Here is a 14,502-nt window from a genome sequence, read left to right as displayed (position 1 = left end):
TCTTCCCAGCAATAAATGAAACTGGAAAAACACTAACAAGTCACTTAACCAGCAGAGGTCTCTAGGTCCCTGAATAAATTCTGCTTTCTCCTTTTACCCCTCTATAAGCAATTTCATGTTTTTCAAAGAGCAAAACACAATTTTACAAATCCTCTACTGATGGGGATGATGCATTGCTGCATATGCGGAGAGGCTGAAAGGGTCAACTTTCAAAAAAGTTATAACATCAACAAGTATTAACTCGAACGAAGGGTTATAACCTTTATCCTTGAAAGAGCTGCAAGCCTACCATTTTTCTTTATCTTCCTGCTGCTAATGCAAAGGAGCTCAAAAGGTAGACACCTTTTGAGTTCTCTGCCTGGAAAATCTGATGTGCCATCCTGATAAGGCTAATGGCAGTTGTCTGCCTGCTTTCACATTCACCCTGCTGAATATTTACCCCCCCACAGAGTTTATGAAAACAAAGCAAAAAAGAAAAGCTACAGAAATCTGTGTGGAATATTAACAACTAAGCCAAACTTTTCAAAGAGAGTGAGGAAGAAAAAAAAAATGGAAGGGCAAATGTAACTTACGAAGCAATGTCAAGTTGAAGTTCAAAAAGGGAACATCAAAACGATGTGCAGAGACAGAGATTTCAATGTCATAGATTTCCTGTAACTCTTGGGCTTATTCATTGCTTTCTTTCAAAAATACAGAAAGCTGGAAGCACTACCTTGCAATCTCAAAAAGGAGATGGGGAAGGGAAGGGAGAGCCTTGAGAGTATTTTGAAAAGACCTTGCAAAGTTCTAACTAATTAAACACTTCTGAGGGCTCATTCTGTCTCTTGCAACAGGGTTATGAAGGTTAAGGTGCTCGACAGGAATGCTCCGTGGTAGTGATTTGTGCTGGTCAAGGTGAAATCAACAGCAAATTCAGCCTTTGTGAGACATCGTCAGATACTTTCCTTTTTTTAAGTAAAATTAATTCGTGGAAACCAAATTTGAATGGTTAAAAACCTATTCCTCCCGAAGCAAAATGAATTCATATATGCCAAATTTGAAATGATATAAACATGTTCCTCTTGAAGTCAATATCTGGACATGGGCCCAGGGGGATCACGATTGGAATATGATATTATATAAACGGCAAAGAATGAGATAACGTTTTTTTTTAACATGCCAACTGCAGATCTACAGGGCAAAAGCCCACACAGTGAAGGTTGCTCCTGCCACTCACTTAGATTGGATGAATCATCTCTAAGTGGGTGAGTTTTTTGTAATAGAATAGTCCTGTGCCTGATGGAAATTATTCATATCTCTACATAGCTCTTTGGGTCACCCAGTTCAAAGTGCTTGGATGACAAATGGTCCATTTTAGTGCATAAGAGAAAATATTGTTTCCTGTAACTTGTTTTTGATAATGTATTTGGGTCCATTGTATTTATCACTTAATATCTAGGTTCAACTACATTTTATAACTCCATGTCTGAAAAATAGCTCCAAGGAAGGCTTGAACAGGTTGATTCAGCCCTATTATTTCAGGAAGAAGGTTGTGTCTAAATGCCTTTTGGGGCATTATATATATAGATCTCCAATACTAAACAGAATTAATCATATTCACATATTAAAACAGAACCATCTGTTTTGGCCATTCATGTTCTTTCAAGGTTTGAATAGAAGAATCTCTCCTCTAAAACATCTTAAGTCTTGTTCTCAAGATACAAATTCAAATATAAGGTTAAATGGTTGTGTTTTATTTGACCCTGTGACACTGTTAGTCTCTTGGATAAATGAACAAGCTCTTCATTTCAATCTTTAGATCAGTAACTGCCAGAAATGACCTAAGTCAATGTGTATTCCAGCCACTGGAATCATGCAAGCATCTTATCCAATAACAATTTATATTTGCAGATAGATATAATTGGAATTTAGTGGTTAAACAATGCTCAGACATATCTGGCTCTCTGACTGTCCAAAACCAGAAATTTCTGGTAGAAAGAAATGCCATCATGAGCCTTAGACCTTAGAAAGTTAAAAATTTTAAAGAAAGGATATTAATGGGGAAAAACAATTTAAATTGCTATTAGGATGACGACCTGTGGGCATTCAAAATTATTTCTGGCTGCTTATACAGTCTTGGAGAAGATGAATCATGTCCAAGGAATGCAGAGGTTTGGCTAACATTACTTAAGAATTATACTGATAGTGAGCTCTATGAGCCTGAAGATAATTACTTGGCTTCGGTTTACCATATATACAGTTGCTTCCCAAATCTTTATCTCCAGCTGGAATTCTTATACTGTTGACAAGAATCATTGAGATACTGTCAATATCTTTACCTTGAATCCAACATTCACGGTATTGGCACTTGAACTATTCATTTTCCAACCTTACTGTAGAGCGTCTTCCAATTTATTGTTATAGTTTCCTCTTAAACCCTCAACTTTTCATTTGCAGAAGTCACTAAAAGGAAGGACGAGCTTCACATGAAAGACTCATACTGTGTTCTGTGCTAGGGTCCAAATTTGATCTCCCCTCATAATCTCCAGTCCTCTGACTTCAGGCTCTCATCCACTCCCCACACAACACCAGCAATCAATATCCTAATGAGCAGCGGTCCCCAACCTTTTTGGCATCAGGGACCACTTTTGTGGAACACAATTTTTCCATGGACTGGCGGCGGGGGATGGTTTTGGGATGACTCAAGCGAATTACATTTATTATGCACTTTATTTCTATTATTGTTATACTGTAATATATAATGAAATAATTATACAACTCACCATAATGCAGAATCACTGGGAACCCTGAGCTTGTTTTCCTGCAACTAGATGGTCCCATCTGGGGGTGATGGGAGACAGTGACACCCAAAGTGTGTTCCTTACGTCCAGTCTACTCCATAAGATGCAGCTTAATTGTCACTTGCCACTCACTGATAGTGTTTCTGCAAGCAATTGATTTATTATGGTCTCAGTGCAGTCAAACCTCTCTGCTAATGATAATCTGTATTTGCAGCCGCTCCCCAGTGCTAGCATCACTGCCTCAGCTCCACTTCAGATGATCAGGCGTTAGGTTCTCATAAGGAGCACGCAACCTAGATCCCTTGTATGCTCAGTTCACAGTAGGGTTCGCGCTTCTCTGAAAATCTAATGCCTATGCTGATCCAACAGGAGGTGGAGCTCAGGTGGTAACATGAGCGATGGGGAGCGGCTGTAAACACAGGTGAAGCTTTGCTCACTAGCCTGCCGCTCACCTCCTGCTGTACCTAACGGGCCACGGACTGGTACCGGCCCGTGGCGGGGGGTTGGGGATCCCTGCTAATGAGGGTTTTCAAATTCAGTCCTATGATGCTCAGAGAGTTCTTGGGAGGGACATCCTTCAACTAGGACAGCCTTGCTTTGTTTTAAATATTGAAAATTTCATGTTTAAAAAAGTAACGTGACAATTTAAAAATACATACATGTTGAAAAGTACTATTTTGAGGTATCTAAATCTTGTCCTTTTGTAGAAAGAGCTTTGAATTTGGAACTTGGAGATTGAGTGCATACATTTTCTCATTTGAATCAAGGGGAGGCTGGACTTGATGGTGTCTAAAGTCCCTTCTGACTTTAATGTGCTAAACCTTTAATTACCTCTTGAACCATCTGAATTCTTGGATCTCCTGGGTTCTCTGTTAATTACTGTTTCGCTCAGACTCTCCTATTTGAGATCTCTTCATCTCTGTGTAAGTTGCACTGTACTTTTACTCCTGGCAATGGCAGAGGAGGTGCCACCAGGCCAACTGTCTCACAGGTAACAATGATAAGCCACAAAGAATATAAAAACCAACAATGTGAAGGCGCACTTAAGGGTAACCCAAAGCAGGTACGTTTCTATTAATAGGTACTCATTAATATATAAAACAGATATGATTGTAGGAAGTAATCCATGCATGAGATAATGGATAGGATGTGCGAACGTGCTTTGCACACTGTAAATGTTGTACAAATTAAGAGAACACTGCCATCATTTCATATTTTTAGGCTAATATTTAAAGTACTCTGTCATCTGGTTCTACCTAGTTCTCTCACTTTCTGTCCAAGTATGCCCAGTGAACACACAGCTCCTGTCAAATGAGGGTCTTCTTTGTTCTCAAATCCAATAAGCCAGCTCCTGCCTCATATCTTTGTTCAAAACAACTTGTGTTTTTGGAATGTTCTCCTCCCCTTCATCCCTACCCAGTGTTCACTCTGCGGAAACACCTCCTCCACGAAGCCTTCCCTGATCTGTCAACTGCTATCCTCCTGAACACATACAGCTCATAGGGCACGAACAGCAAAATTGTTCTGTGCCATCACGTGTATTGTTTTGAACGGGTTGGTTTAACTCTTTTACTCCTACCTAATTTCTATAAGAGCATACCTTTTCTCTTTTCTTCCTGGATGTGCTGTAGTCATTTCAGAACTTGAGAAATGAATCAATGAATAAAAAAGGATTGGAAATTAGCCATATGTTCATGAAAAAGGTCTTAAGGCTGGTTCACCAAGCCCACTGCCACCCAAACAAACCAAGCTATTATCTAGTTTAACACAGACTAATTTCTTTATGTTTATTTTTAATCCTCAACTCGGTCACTGCCTACTGTTTCTCTGAATGTGCTCTTACTGGTTTAAATACATTCCTTTCTCCATCCCCTATTCACCTTCTGAGCAGAGTACTACCAATCACAAACACTAAAGTACTTACATAATATCTCAATCAGCATCACTTTATATATGTTATTTCTCAACCTCATAATAACCTGCAAATTAAGTGTCATTGTCCCCATTTTACAGATGAGGTCCAGACACATTAAAGTCCAGATTCAGAATGTGGCTCAGTTAGGACTGGTACACAGGCCTTGCTTGGCTTCAACGTCTGTGCTCTCCTGACAGGCTCTCAAACTATGCCCCTACTGTCAATGGAGAAGGGAGTATTCTTTTGGACCCATGGTTCTCAAAGTGTGGTCTCAGGACCACTGGGGTTCCTCAAGTCTCTTTCAGAGAGTCCATGAGAGCCTTTCTTTCCACCTACACATCTGTGTGAGATCAGATTTTCTTCGTACACTTCAACCAAAACAACAATCGTGACAGATTAAATACAGAAGCACATACCAGAATCTAGTTTTTTCTGCTAAGATAGACGTTAAAGATATTTGCAAAAACCTAAACAACATCCCTCTTTTTTGTTTGGGAAAATACAGTTTTCTTAAAATACGTTAATTATGTTAATAAGCACTGATTATACTGTTGTCATTTTAAAATAAAGTACTCAAATTCTCGGGATTAATTTCTAATATGCTATATATTGGTAGAAATAGCCCACATAAGCAAAAGTTTTTTGGAGTATACAATAATCTTTCAGAGTGAAAAGGGGACCTGAAACCCAAAATTTTTGGACTCCAGCTTTAGAGAAGCACGGAAACTTTCAGATAAATGAATCTATGTATGCAAAACTTGCTACAAGTAAATTTAAACAATATTCCTTGATAGATAAAAATTGTAACAGCTACTTCTGCCTTCTGTGATGACAGAGTAAGGGAATGGAACTGCATTTCACTACATTGTCTTTGATGTGACTTTTTCTTCCCGGGTCTGAAGCTTCTCGTGGGGTAAGGACCCTATAACCCTACTCCTGTATTACTTCCCACTGACCATTATTTACAAAATGTTTCAATGTGCACTCCTTGAAAAATTGCACCAACCCACTCAATTGGAACTACCAGCTGAAGTGAAGGAAACAAAAATTGTTGACTATCTGAAGTGACACTCAAGGAAACGGAGGGTCTCGAGATCAGCTCTGTCCAGGACAATTAAGCAGACTATAGCTTTACTGCAGAATAACCTTATCTGCTGTGTTCATTTTTTGGTCACTCGATCTTTTAAGCCACTTTGTGGGGCTGAATAGTATCTAGTAATCACATATACATAGCACATCTGTGGGGAAATTAGTATGAGATGCTACACGATGCTTCTGTATTCTGACCTTACAGATAATCCAACACCATGTGCAGTGTCATCATGGCTACAGTTTTGCCTTTAGAGCCAAAGGACCATGGCCTACAAGGTCTAGACATATAGTCACAGATGTAAGTTGGAGAGGAAAATAAAAAAGAGCTCTTTTGGACTCAATAATCAGGTGATCACCTTGAAAAATAGGAAGTGAATAAGTCATCTGTTCAACTGGATGTTTTAATGTATGTCTTTGGTTGTGGAAAATAAGCAGAAGTATCTGGATGATTGATGAATTTTTTTTCCCTTTACCTATTTTATTAAAATGTCTTATTGGCAGGAAAAGGAACACAGGAAGAGCAGGTCTAGTCATAGCGCTGATTCTCACTCATTCTATCACCTTGGGTAAGTTATTTTATGTCTCTGGGCCTTTTTTTTCTTTTTCTTTTTTTTTTAACTCATAAAAATCAAAGAGAAGGGCTTCCCTGGTGGTGCAATGGTTAAGAATCCATCTGCCAATGCAAGGGACATGGGTTCAAGCCCTGGTCCAGGAAGATCTCACATGCTGTGGAGCAGCTAAGCCAGTGCGCCACAACTACTGAGCCTACGCTCTAGAGCCTGCAAGCCACAACTACTGAGCCCTCGCCCCACAACTACTGAAGCCCGCACGCCTAGAGCCTGTGCTCCGCAACAAGAGAAGCCACTGCAATGAGAAGCCCACGCACCGCAACCAAGAGTAGCTCCCGCCCACCACAACTACAGAAAGCCCGCGCGCAGCAACGCAGACCCAACACAGCCAAAAATAAAAATAAATTTTAAAAAATCAATGAGTTGGCCCCAGTAGATCCTTCCAGCTCAAACATTATAGGATTCTATGAACAACAGCCTGCTCACCGCTCAAATATTATATTCCCTATTTCCTCACGGTGAAGATGATTTTACTCTCTTAACACCCGTTACATATAGGAGAAACCGAACAAAAGGCATTAAATATCAGGTTCCTTTAGTTCATGCTTCATTCTTCTAAATGATGTTACTCTATTGGTCTATTTGTGCAAAAAGGAAGTGACTATACAGACATAATGAGGTGGAAAGATGAATAATTATCAAGTGAATTAAATCCATTTTATACTTCCTTTTCCTTTTTTCAAAGATAATTACTTTAGCACCCTCCTACTTTGTCTATGTAGACTGGCCATAATGCTTGATGTGACAGCAAGCTGCTAGCTTTCATGGGAAGCAGGAACACCTTTGCTTGCATGTAATTTAATCTTAGGATTCACTCTACCACTTGAAAACAGCCTAGCACGAGAGCAATGGTTCTTACACTGTGGACTCCAGACAAGCTGCACAAGCATGACCAGGGAACTTAACAGAAATACAAATTCTCAGGTCCCACCCTAGTTCTACAGAATCAGAACTTCTGGGGATTGAATGCAGTATTCTGTATTTTAATAAAATTTTCAGATTACTCTAAAGCACACTGAAGTTTGAGAACCTCTAGCATGAAGGAACAGGCATAGCATTTGGAATCTAGCTCTATATAACCATGTAACTTCAATCAGTAACATTTTCTCTTTGGGAATCAATTTCCTTATCTATAAAATGGCTAAGTGTAGGAATGACTCGGGAGTGTCTTACTCATTCTAACTCCAAAATATACGTCAAGCCTCCATTTATTTTCCTTCTTTGAGTCCTAGCCACCGACCTCTCTCACCTGGTTGGCTTCTTGACCGGTTGTCCTGCTTTTACTCTTGGTTCCCTATAATCTAGTCATCACAAAACAACCAGAGTGGCCTTTTAAAAGCATGAATGTGATTGAGTCATTCCCCTGCTTAAAATCCTCCACTGGTTTCCCGTTATGATCAGAATAAATCCCAAACTCTGTGGCTGGCTTACAAGATACTGCATCATCTGTCACCCTCCTATGTTTCCAAACCTTTTGCCCTTTCTCACCATGACTAAGTTACACTAGCTTCCTTGTTACATCTCACAATGCAGTGTTAATTGCAATGTTAAGTAGTTTCCTGTCTCAGGGCCTTTGTACTTCCTTACCTTCTGCCTGGAATGTACCACTCCTTGAAAGCCTGGCTCTTTTGCATCCTTTAGGTTTCAGCTCCAAAGTCAAATCTCAGACAAGTCTTCCCTGACTACCTTATCTTATGAAGCCTTTCTTCTGCTCCTAGTTATATGCTATCATATCATCCAACTCATTTTCTTCACAACTCTTACCACACTATGAAATTTTCTAGTTCATTTATTTGCTTAATAGTAAATTTCCCATCAGTTTCTAGTAAAAGACAAGCTCCTTGAAGGCAGGGATTTGTCTTACAACCCTAAGTGCCCAACATTGCCTGCCATATGGTAGGCAATAAAAATTTCTTTTGAACAAATTAATAATATATTAAAGTCATTTTAGAAAATGTCAATCTTTAAGTAACAAAGATCTGTAGTATTTTAACCCTGAATATATTAACAGATCTATTTTTTAGGAAGTTTTTTATGCTGAAAAATATCTGAAAGAGCAGATTAAAATTAGACCACACAGACAAGTATAGGTCATGGCAAAATAAATTGGGAAAATGGAGATGGGTAAAAATGTTTTATGTCTGAACTAGTTTCAGTTCTTCCCATATCCCAGCCACGAGTAGCACATGCTAACCTAAAGACACAGCCACAGTGGAAACACACCAACCAGGAACAGGGGCTTCTCTCATCCTGACACAGGGAACGTAGGAGCAATGGAACCATGCCCAGCAGGCCTTTGGAGGAAGGTGAAAGGGTTTTAGGGCAGGATCAGAGAAATTGCCAATTTGTCAGGCCAGAACAGAAGTGAGCACACCTGTCCGTTGTTGTTGAAGTGAAGAGGTGATGAATGGGATGCAGCAACTTGGAACCAAAAAGGAGAAGCAGGTTTCTAAGCTGAAACCCATGGTTTATAATCCCTGAGCACAGCACATCTTAATGTTGTAAGAAATTTTCTTGTTAACAAAGATAGAACGTTCGTGGATAAGTGACTGGGGCTACTTTCTCCCCTTTTGTGAAATATATGGTGACTTTAATGATAATAACTCATTTAACTTGGAGATCTAGGCAGCTGGATATCAGAAACGCAGCACTGGACAAACCCACTAGATACCAGAAAAAATATATAAAAAGAAAGAAAAAAAATGACAGCCAAGCACTTTTGTATAATTAAGCTCTCCTGTGACAATGAAAACAATTTGATAGTTTCTGTGTCAACTAGCTGATACTCTAGTTGAGGATAAACAAAAGAATAAACATAGATGCAAAAGCCCAGCACCATGAAAGTCAACTTATTAGACAAGCTTCTAACACCTAGGGTGGTTGACAACTGAGGAAAAAGCTGAGTTATCTTCAGAAAGTAGGCAAATTTCATTCTGCTTTTTTCTCCATGCGTGGATGCAGACAACTTCCTTTAAAAGGGAAACACCGTTAGGACCTGATTTTCATATCCAGGCAGGATCCCTGAAAAAACCTTTCACTATACAAGGCTGGAGGCCAGTGACAAGGTTGATTTTCCAGAACAGTAACACTGGACTCTTCTATTTCTCGTGCAGGAAACCTTTGACCTACCAGAAAGCACTATGTCATCTCCTGGTAACAGACGATTTCACACCTTTTTAACATAGTGAAACAGATATTTCACTTCAAAGAAAATCATGAAAGTGAAAAATGACTTCAATCAATTATTCGAGCAACACAAGTAACACTTAGGAACCACCGCCACTGGATGGAAATATCTACCCAACTAATTAAAAAAAAAAATTGGTCATTTACCTGAATATTTTCAGGTTGTTCCTACCTGATACAGGAGAAATAATTACTACACTGGAGAGAAAAATGTACCCTAAACACTTAAAAAAGACAGCAAGTGCATCTCACTGAACAAATCTGTAACCTTCAGTCTTATGTTTTTCCAGCCAATGAACTGTGATGTCTTTTGCTTTTCAACCAATCAAATAAGGTATCAACCATGACAGTTTATGAAAGAGCAAAGATCAAGCAACAAGTCTGTCATCGGGCATGAGTAGAGTTGGTCCTTTATTGTTGAAGGAAGATGAGTGATTTAAAAAGAGTGCAAATTTATTCAAACAACTGGTGCTGAAGTCATCATGTGAAGCACTTGGTAAAATCATGTGTGTTCTTCCACCAACTGGCCAATGTCAGAAGTAGGAGTCCAAAATGCTGAGGATCAGATGGGGGAGGTTGCTGAAGGCTAGCTGATATTCAAAATCTCCGCCCAGTTTCTAATCATGCTTCTAAAAAACCTTACATGATTACTGAACAAAATTCTTTCCCCATATCTTAAAACCAAAACGCTTTGGAAGAAGAATTGATGAAATAAATACACTTTCGTGGTATTAGTTACTGCAAGAAATAGGAAGGTTTAAAGCCTTTGCTACAACTTGCCCCTGACTAAAGAACTGCTCTCAACCTTTTAATATACACTGTTGTTTATTTAAGCCATTCTTGAATACTTATCGATCTATAATATTTATTTTCAATACCCCAGACAGATGGGATTCAGGCATGTTCCAATTTAGGAGAACTCAATTTGCTTTCAAAATGCCTATCCGATGAAATCCCTTTCTGGATTTCAAATCAATACCCTAACAGGGTTTCCAAGATAGGCTCAATTGATGACCACTTGCTAGAGGTTTTACATTTATATAATGTTTGGATCAATGCCGATGATTCGATTGGAATAGGAGCAGCTGCGCAGAAAAAGTCTTTGGGGTGAGAGAGATTTGTCATGCTCCATTCTGGTAAGAACTAAATTTGGACAATGTGCATTTTGAAATGTTCATAGTACCATATTAAATCACTACCAAACAGGAGCAATTACAAAGGATTAACACAAACTCCAAATCAAAATTCGAATGAAGAAAAGCAGAGAGCTTAAAAAAAAAAAAACAAAAAAAAACAGGAGCAGGAATAACAAAACGTTTCCTGTGTCAGTTTTACAGCTTGATGGCAGGAGAGAAAATAGGTCCTTTGCAAGTGTGTTCACACTAATTTCTATCCCCCAAACGTATCAGCCTATATCTTCCATCCCTGCCCCCCATCCTCACTCTCCCCACCCAGAATCACCCAGGGCATGCTAATTAATCAGCAAACCAAGGGTTTTCCACGATCCTATTTCGAACAATCCTTCTGAAAAAACCTGAATGCAAACCCCCCAGCTTATAATGTTAATACCAGGAAGGTCAACAAATGATAAACTGGAATCACAGTCTTACCAAAGAAAGTCAGCTGTCCCCTTGCTATGTTTTTCCCTCTTGAATTTTCAGCCACACATTCGTACCAACCAGCGTCCTCCTGCTGAAAGTTGGGGATTTCAAGAATTCCATTTGACTTGTGTCTTCTGGCTTTCCTTGCTATCGGCTTTCCATCAGCTCTTCTCCAGATAATAGTTGGTACTGGACTGATAGCAAGAAGAAATGGCAGTGAATCAAGTTAGAGAGACTGTTTCTTTTATTTGAAGCCATGCTGCTTCCAATCCCTTCCTTCTTGCTTCTAAACATTATTAGCTCACACTAGACAATGCTCCCCAAATGTCATTTATTCACATATCACTATTATGATTTTAGTGATATCTGCATCTCCAGTATTATTATATACTTAGTGTTTTCCTTAAAATCAAATAACCTTTCTTAACCTTAAATAAGTTAATCTATATCATATGCAATATTACCAATGAAATAAAAACAGATTTTTATATGCTCATTCTATTTTTTCTAGTGCATCTGTTTCTTTTAAAATCATAAATATGAAAATAAAAATGTCCATGCACAAATGTGGAGAATTAAAGATGCCTTCCACTAAGATGAGGTCCAGGGCCCTCTCTCCTTGAAACTCGTGGGTTCTTTGGCTACCTGGATTACTGAAATAAGGCAGAAGTGATGTGTCAGTTTCAAGGCTCAGGGGACAAGAAACTGGCAGCTTTTCTACTTGCTGCCTCTTGGGACACTCTCTGTGGAACCTTATCAACTTGTAGCAGTCCATTAGGAGGGTGGTTTCAGGAAACTTTACTTAAGTAGTGAGATAAGGATAGAAACAATCTGTGAGGTCTTTAAGTACTCTCAAGACATCTATCATCCTCCAGCTGAAACTTTTAGGACACATCTTAAATTGCAAGGGCATCACTGAATCTGCAAATCAATGGTTTAGTGAGCTAACCACAGCTTTTAAGATTGCGGCTTCCTAGCAGGGGATACAATTGTTTACATATTTATTTTTTACAAAAACACACACAGACAAGTAATTACACTAAAGACTTGCTAATCTTCTCTGGAAAACCTGAGATGGTATTTAAAAAATTAGAGCCATCAACTCCACTATACTTGTTTTAGAAGAACTTAAGTTCATTAGGCAGACACTAACTGGAAAGGCAGAAAGGGCTCTATCAAAAGTACATTATGGGTATCTTTACATGTTATGAGATAGATACTTAATACGTGCCTTTACAAATAACTCTACTTAGAGATAGTCTTTCTGCTCTTAAGCGGGCCGTGATGATGTGTTTCCGCAGCCGGATGTGCATACCCAAACATTTCTGTGTAGATTGGAGGAGCCCAATTTGGGTCCTTTGTTTTCATTCTAGTGCCATTCAAGCAGCGTGAATAGTGTGTAATTCATACCCCCTTTGAAGTGGGAACAACATAAATTTTGCTGTCTTCCTCCACAGAAGATTTTTCAAGGTGTCACCTTGCAGAGTTCACCAAACACATTTCTAGCCTATCCAGTTACCTTCTCTCATCTTTTCTTTGAATTAAGTTTCCTAATATATATATAAATATATATTTATATATAATAAAAACCAGGACCATCTTCTACTGTTTGGCAATCTGCTTTTAGTCTCTTAGTAATAAACCATGGGCATTTTCTAGGCTTCACATGTTGTTTTACAACTTGACTTTTAATGTTGGTACAGTGTTCAATCCTACAGCAATGTCATAATTTATTTAACGGGGTAAGTTTTCAGGACATAGGAAATGATCACTGTATTTTTCAGCACCAAAGTAAAGATACTACTGCAGCGTATACTGCCATGACTTGAAAACAGGAAAACCAAAAGAATCCTTCATTTAGAGTTAAAAATAAAATTGAAAATAAAAAGCAACAGCTTTCTTCCATGGTTGCTGTAAAACACAAAATCATGTGAATATAGATTACATGCTGACACAGCGGGTGAGTAAAAGTTAGTGTTGCTGCCTTAGCCAACATTTGGGTACAGGAAAAGGATAAGGAGTTAGCAGTGAGTTAGCCAGATAGGTGGGGTTGGGCATAGAGATTCACGTGCATCATTAAAGTACATAGATGACCAAAAAATTCTTATTTCAGATGACAGTTTTTATCACTGATGCCAAACCTTTCTTACAGGGTTACTGGCAAAATCTTAACTGATCTGCTTTTCATCTCCCTTATGCCCTCTGACAGATACGGTAACGGAAAATCTAACTGGTTCCCAAGTGGGCTTATCTAAGAAGACTCCACAGATTGAATAATAAAATTGTGAATAATTTTCAGATGACTCTGTAAAATAATGACTCTCTTAGAGAATATCAGGTCTTACCAATCTCTATTCAAAGCAGAAGGAAATCGAAATCGAAAGTAGAAAGAAGATGCTATTGCTTACATGTGGAATCTAAAATATGACACAAATGAACTTATCTATGAAACAGAAACAGACTCACAGACATAGAGAACAGTCTTGTGGTTGACAAGGGGGAGGGAGGTGGGGAGGGATGGATTGGGAGCTTGGGATTAGCAGATGCAAAGCAGTATATAGAGAATGGATAAACAATAAGCTCTTACTGCATAGCATAGGGAGCTATATCCGATATCCTGTAATAAACCATAATGGAAAAGAATATGAAAAAGAATACATATATGTATGTATAATTGACTCACTTTGCTGTACAGCAGAAATTAACACAATATTGTAAATCAACTATACTGCAATAAAGTAAAATTTTCAGAACAGTAGAAAGAAGAGACGGGCAATTTAAAAAGAAATACAAGTTTGATGCATATTCCATAAACTGGGACCCGAATGAAAGTCCACATTTTTCCAAACAGTCAACTTCACTGTACCTCAAATGAAGGCCATTATTTTCCTATCATTCTGGGTTACATGTACATTACAGGTCATTGTAATAAAACAAAGCACTTTTTCAGAACTGTCCATTCTCCTCTCCTTTGTGGCCATGTCCATTGTGGCAGCCTAATCCCTCCCGTTCCATGACACATCCCCTCTGCATGATGAGAGGGCGAAATCAAAGATGCGCACGCAGAATCACAGCGAGAGAGGCTTGGCTTGCTTTTCAGTAACTTCAGAAACCATCACGGCGAACAGTGCAAAGAAAATTCTACACTTGCCCAAGCTGGAGGGAGGACAAGGGAGAAGAGAAACCAGGACTTACTTTCCTAACGCAAAGCATTCCAGCTTCACTGTTGTTCCTTTTGCAGTCGGGACCGTTTCCGGGAACTGTACTTCTATTTTTGGCTCATATTCACCCATCACCCC

The 14,502-nt window shown here is 38.9% G+C and overlaps 1 protein-coding gene across 4 annotated transcripts in view; it reads right to left on the bottom strand.

The window, feature by feature from the left end:
* Window positions 1-14,502, bottom strand: part of CNTN4 (contactin 4) — a gene marked incomplete at both ends in the record, with an annotated part of 493,058 nt that overhangs the window by 159,139 nt on the left and 319,417 nt on the right. For all 4 annotated transcript variants that reach the window (XM_082664454.1, XM_082664456.1, XM_082664455.1 and 1 more), the window contains 2 exons: window positions 11,213-11,397; window positions 14,399-14,501. In XM_082664454.1, coding sequence (XP_082520580.1) covers window positions 11,213-11,397; window positions 14,399-14,501 — 288 coding nt within the window. The remainder of the gene's footprint in view (window positions 1-11,212; window positions 11,398-14,398; window position 14,502) is intronic.

This window comes from Grampus griseus, assembly GCF_964374135.1.
Source record: "Grampus griseus genome assembly, chromosome: 10".
NCBI classification, from domain to species: Eukaryota; Metazoa; Chordata; class Mammalia; order Artiodactyla; family Delphinidae; genus Grampus; species Grampus griseus.
The sequence above is the reverse complement of the archived record's forward strand: the minus strand, read 5'-3'. Positions and strand labels throughout refer to the sequence as shown.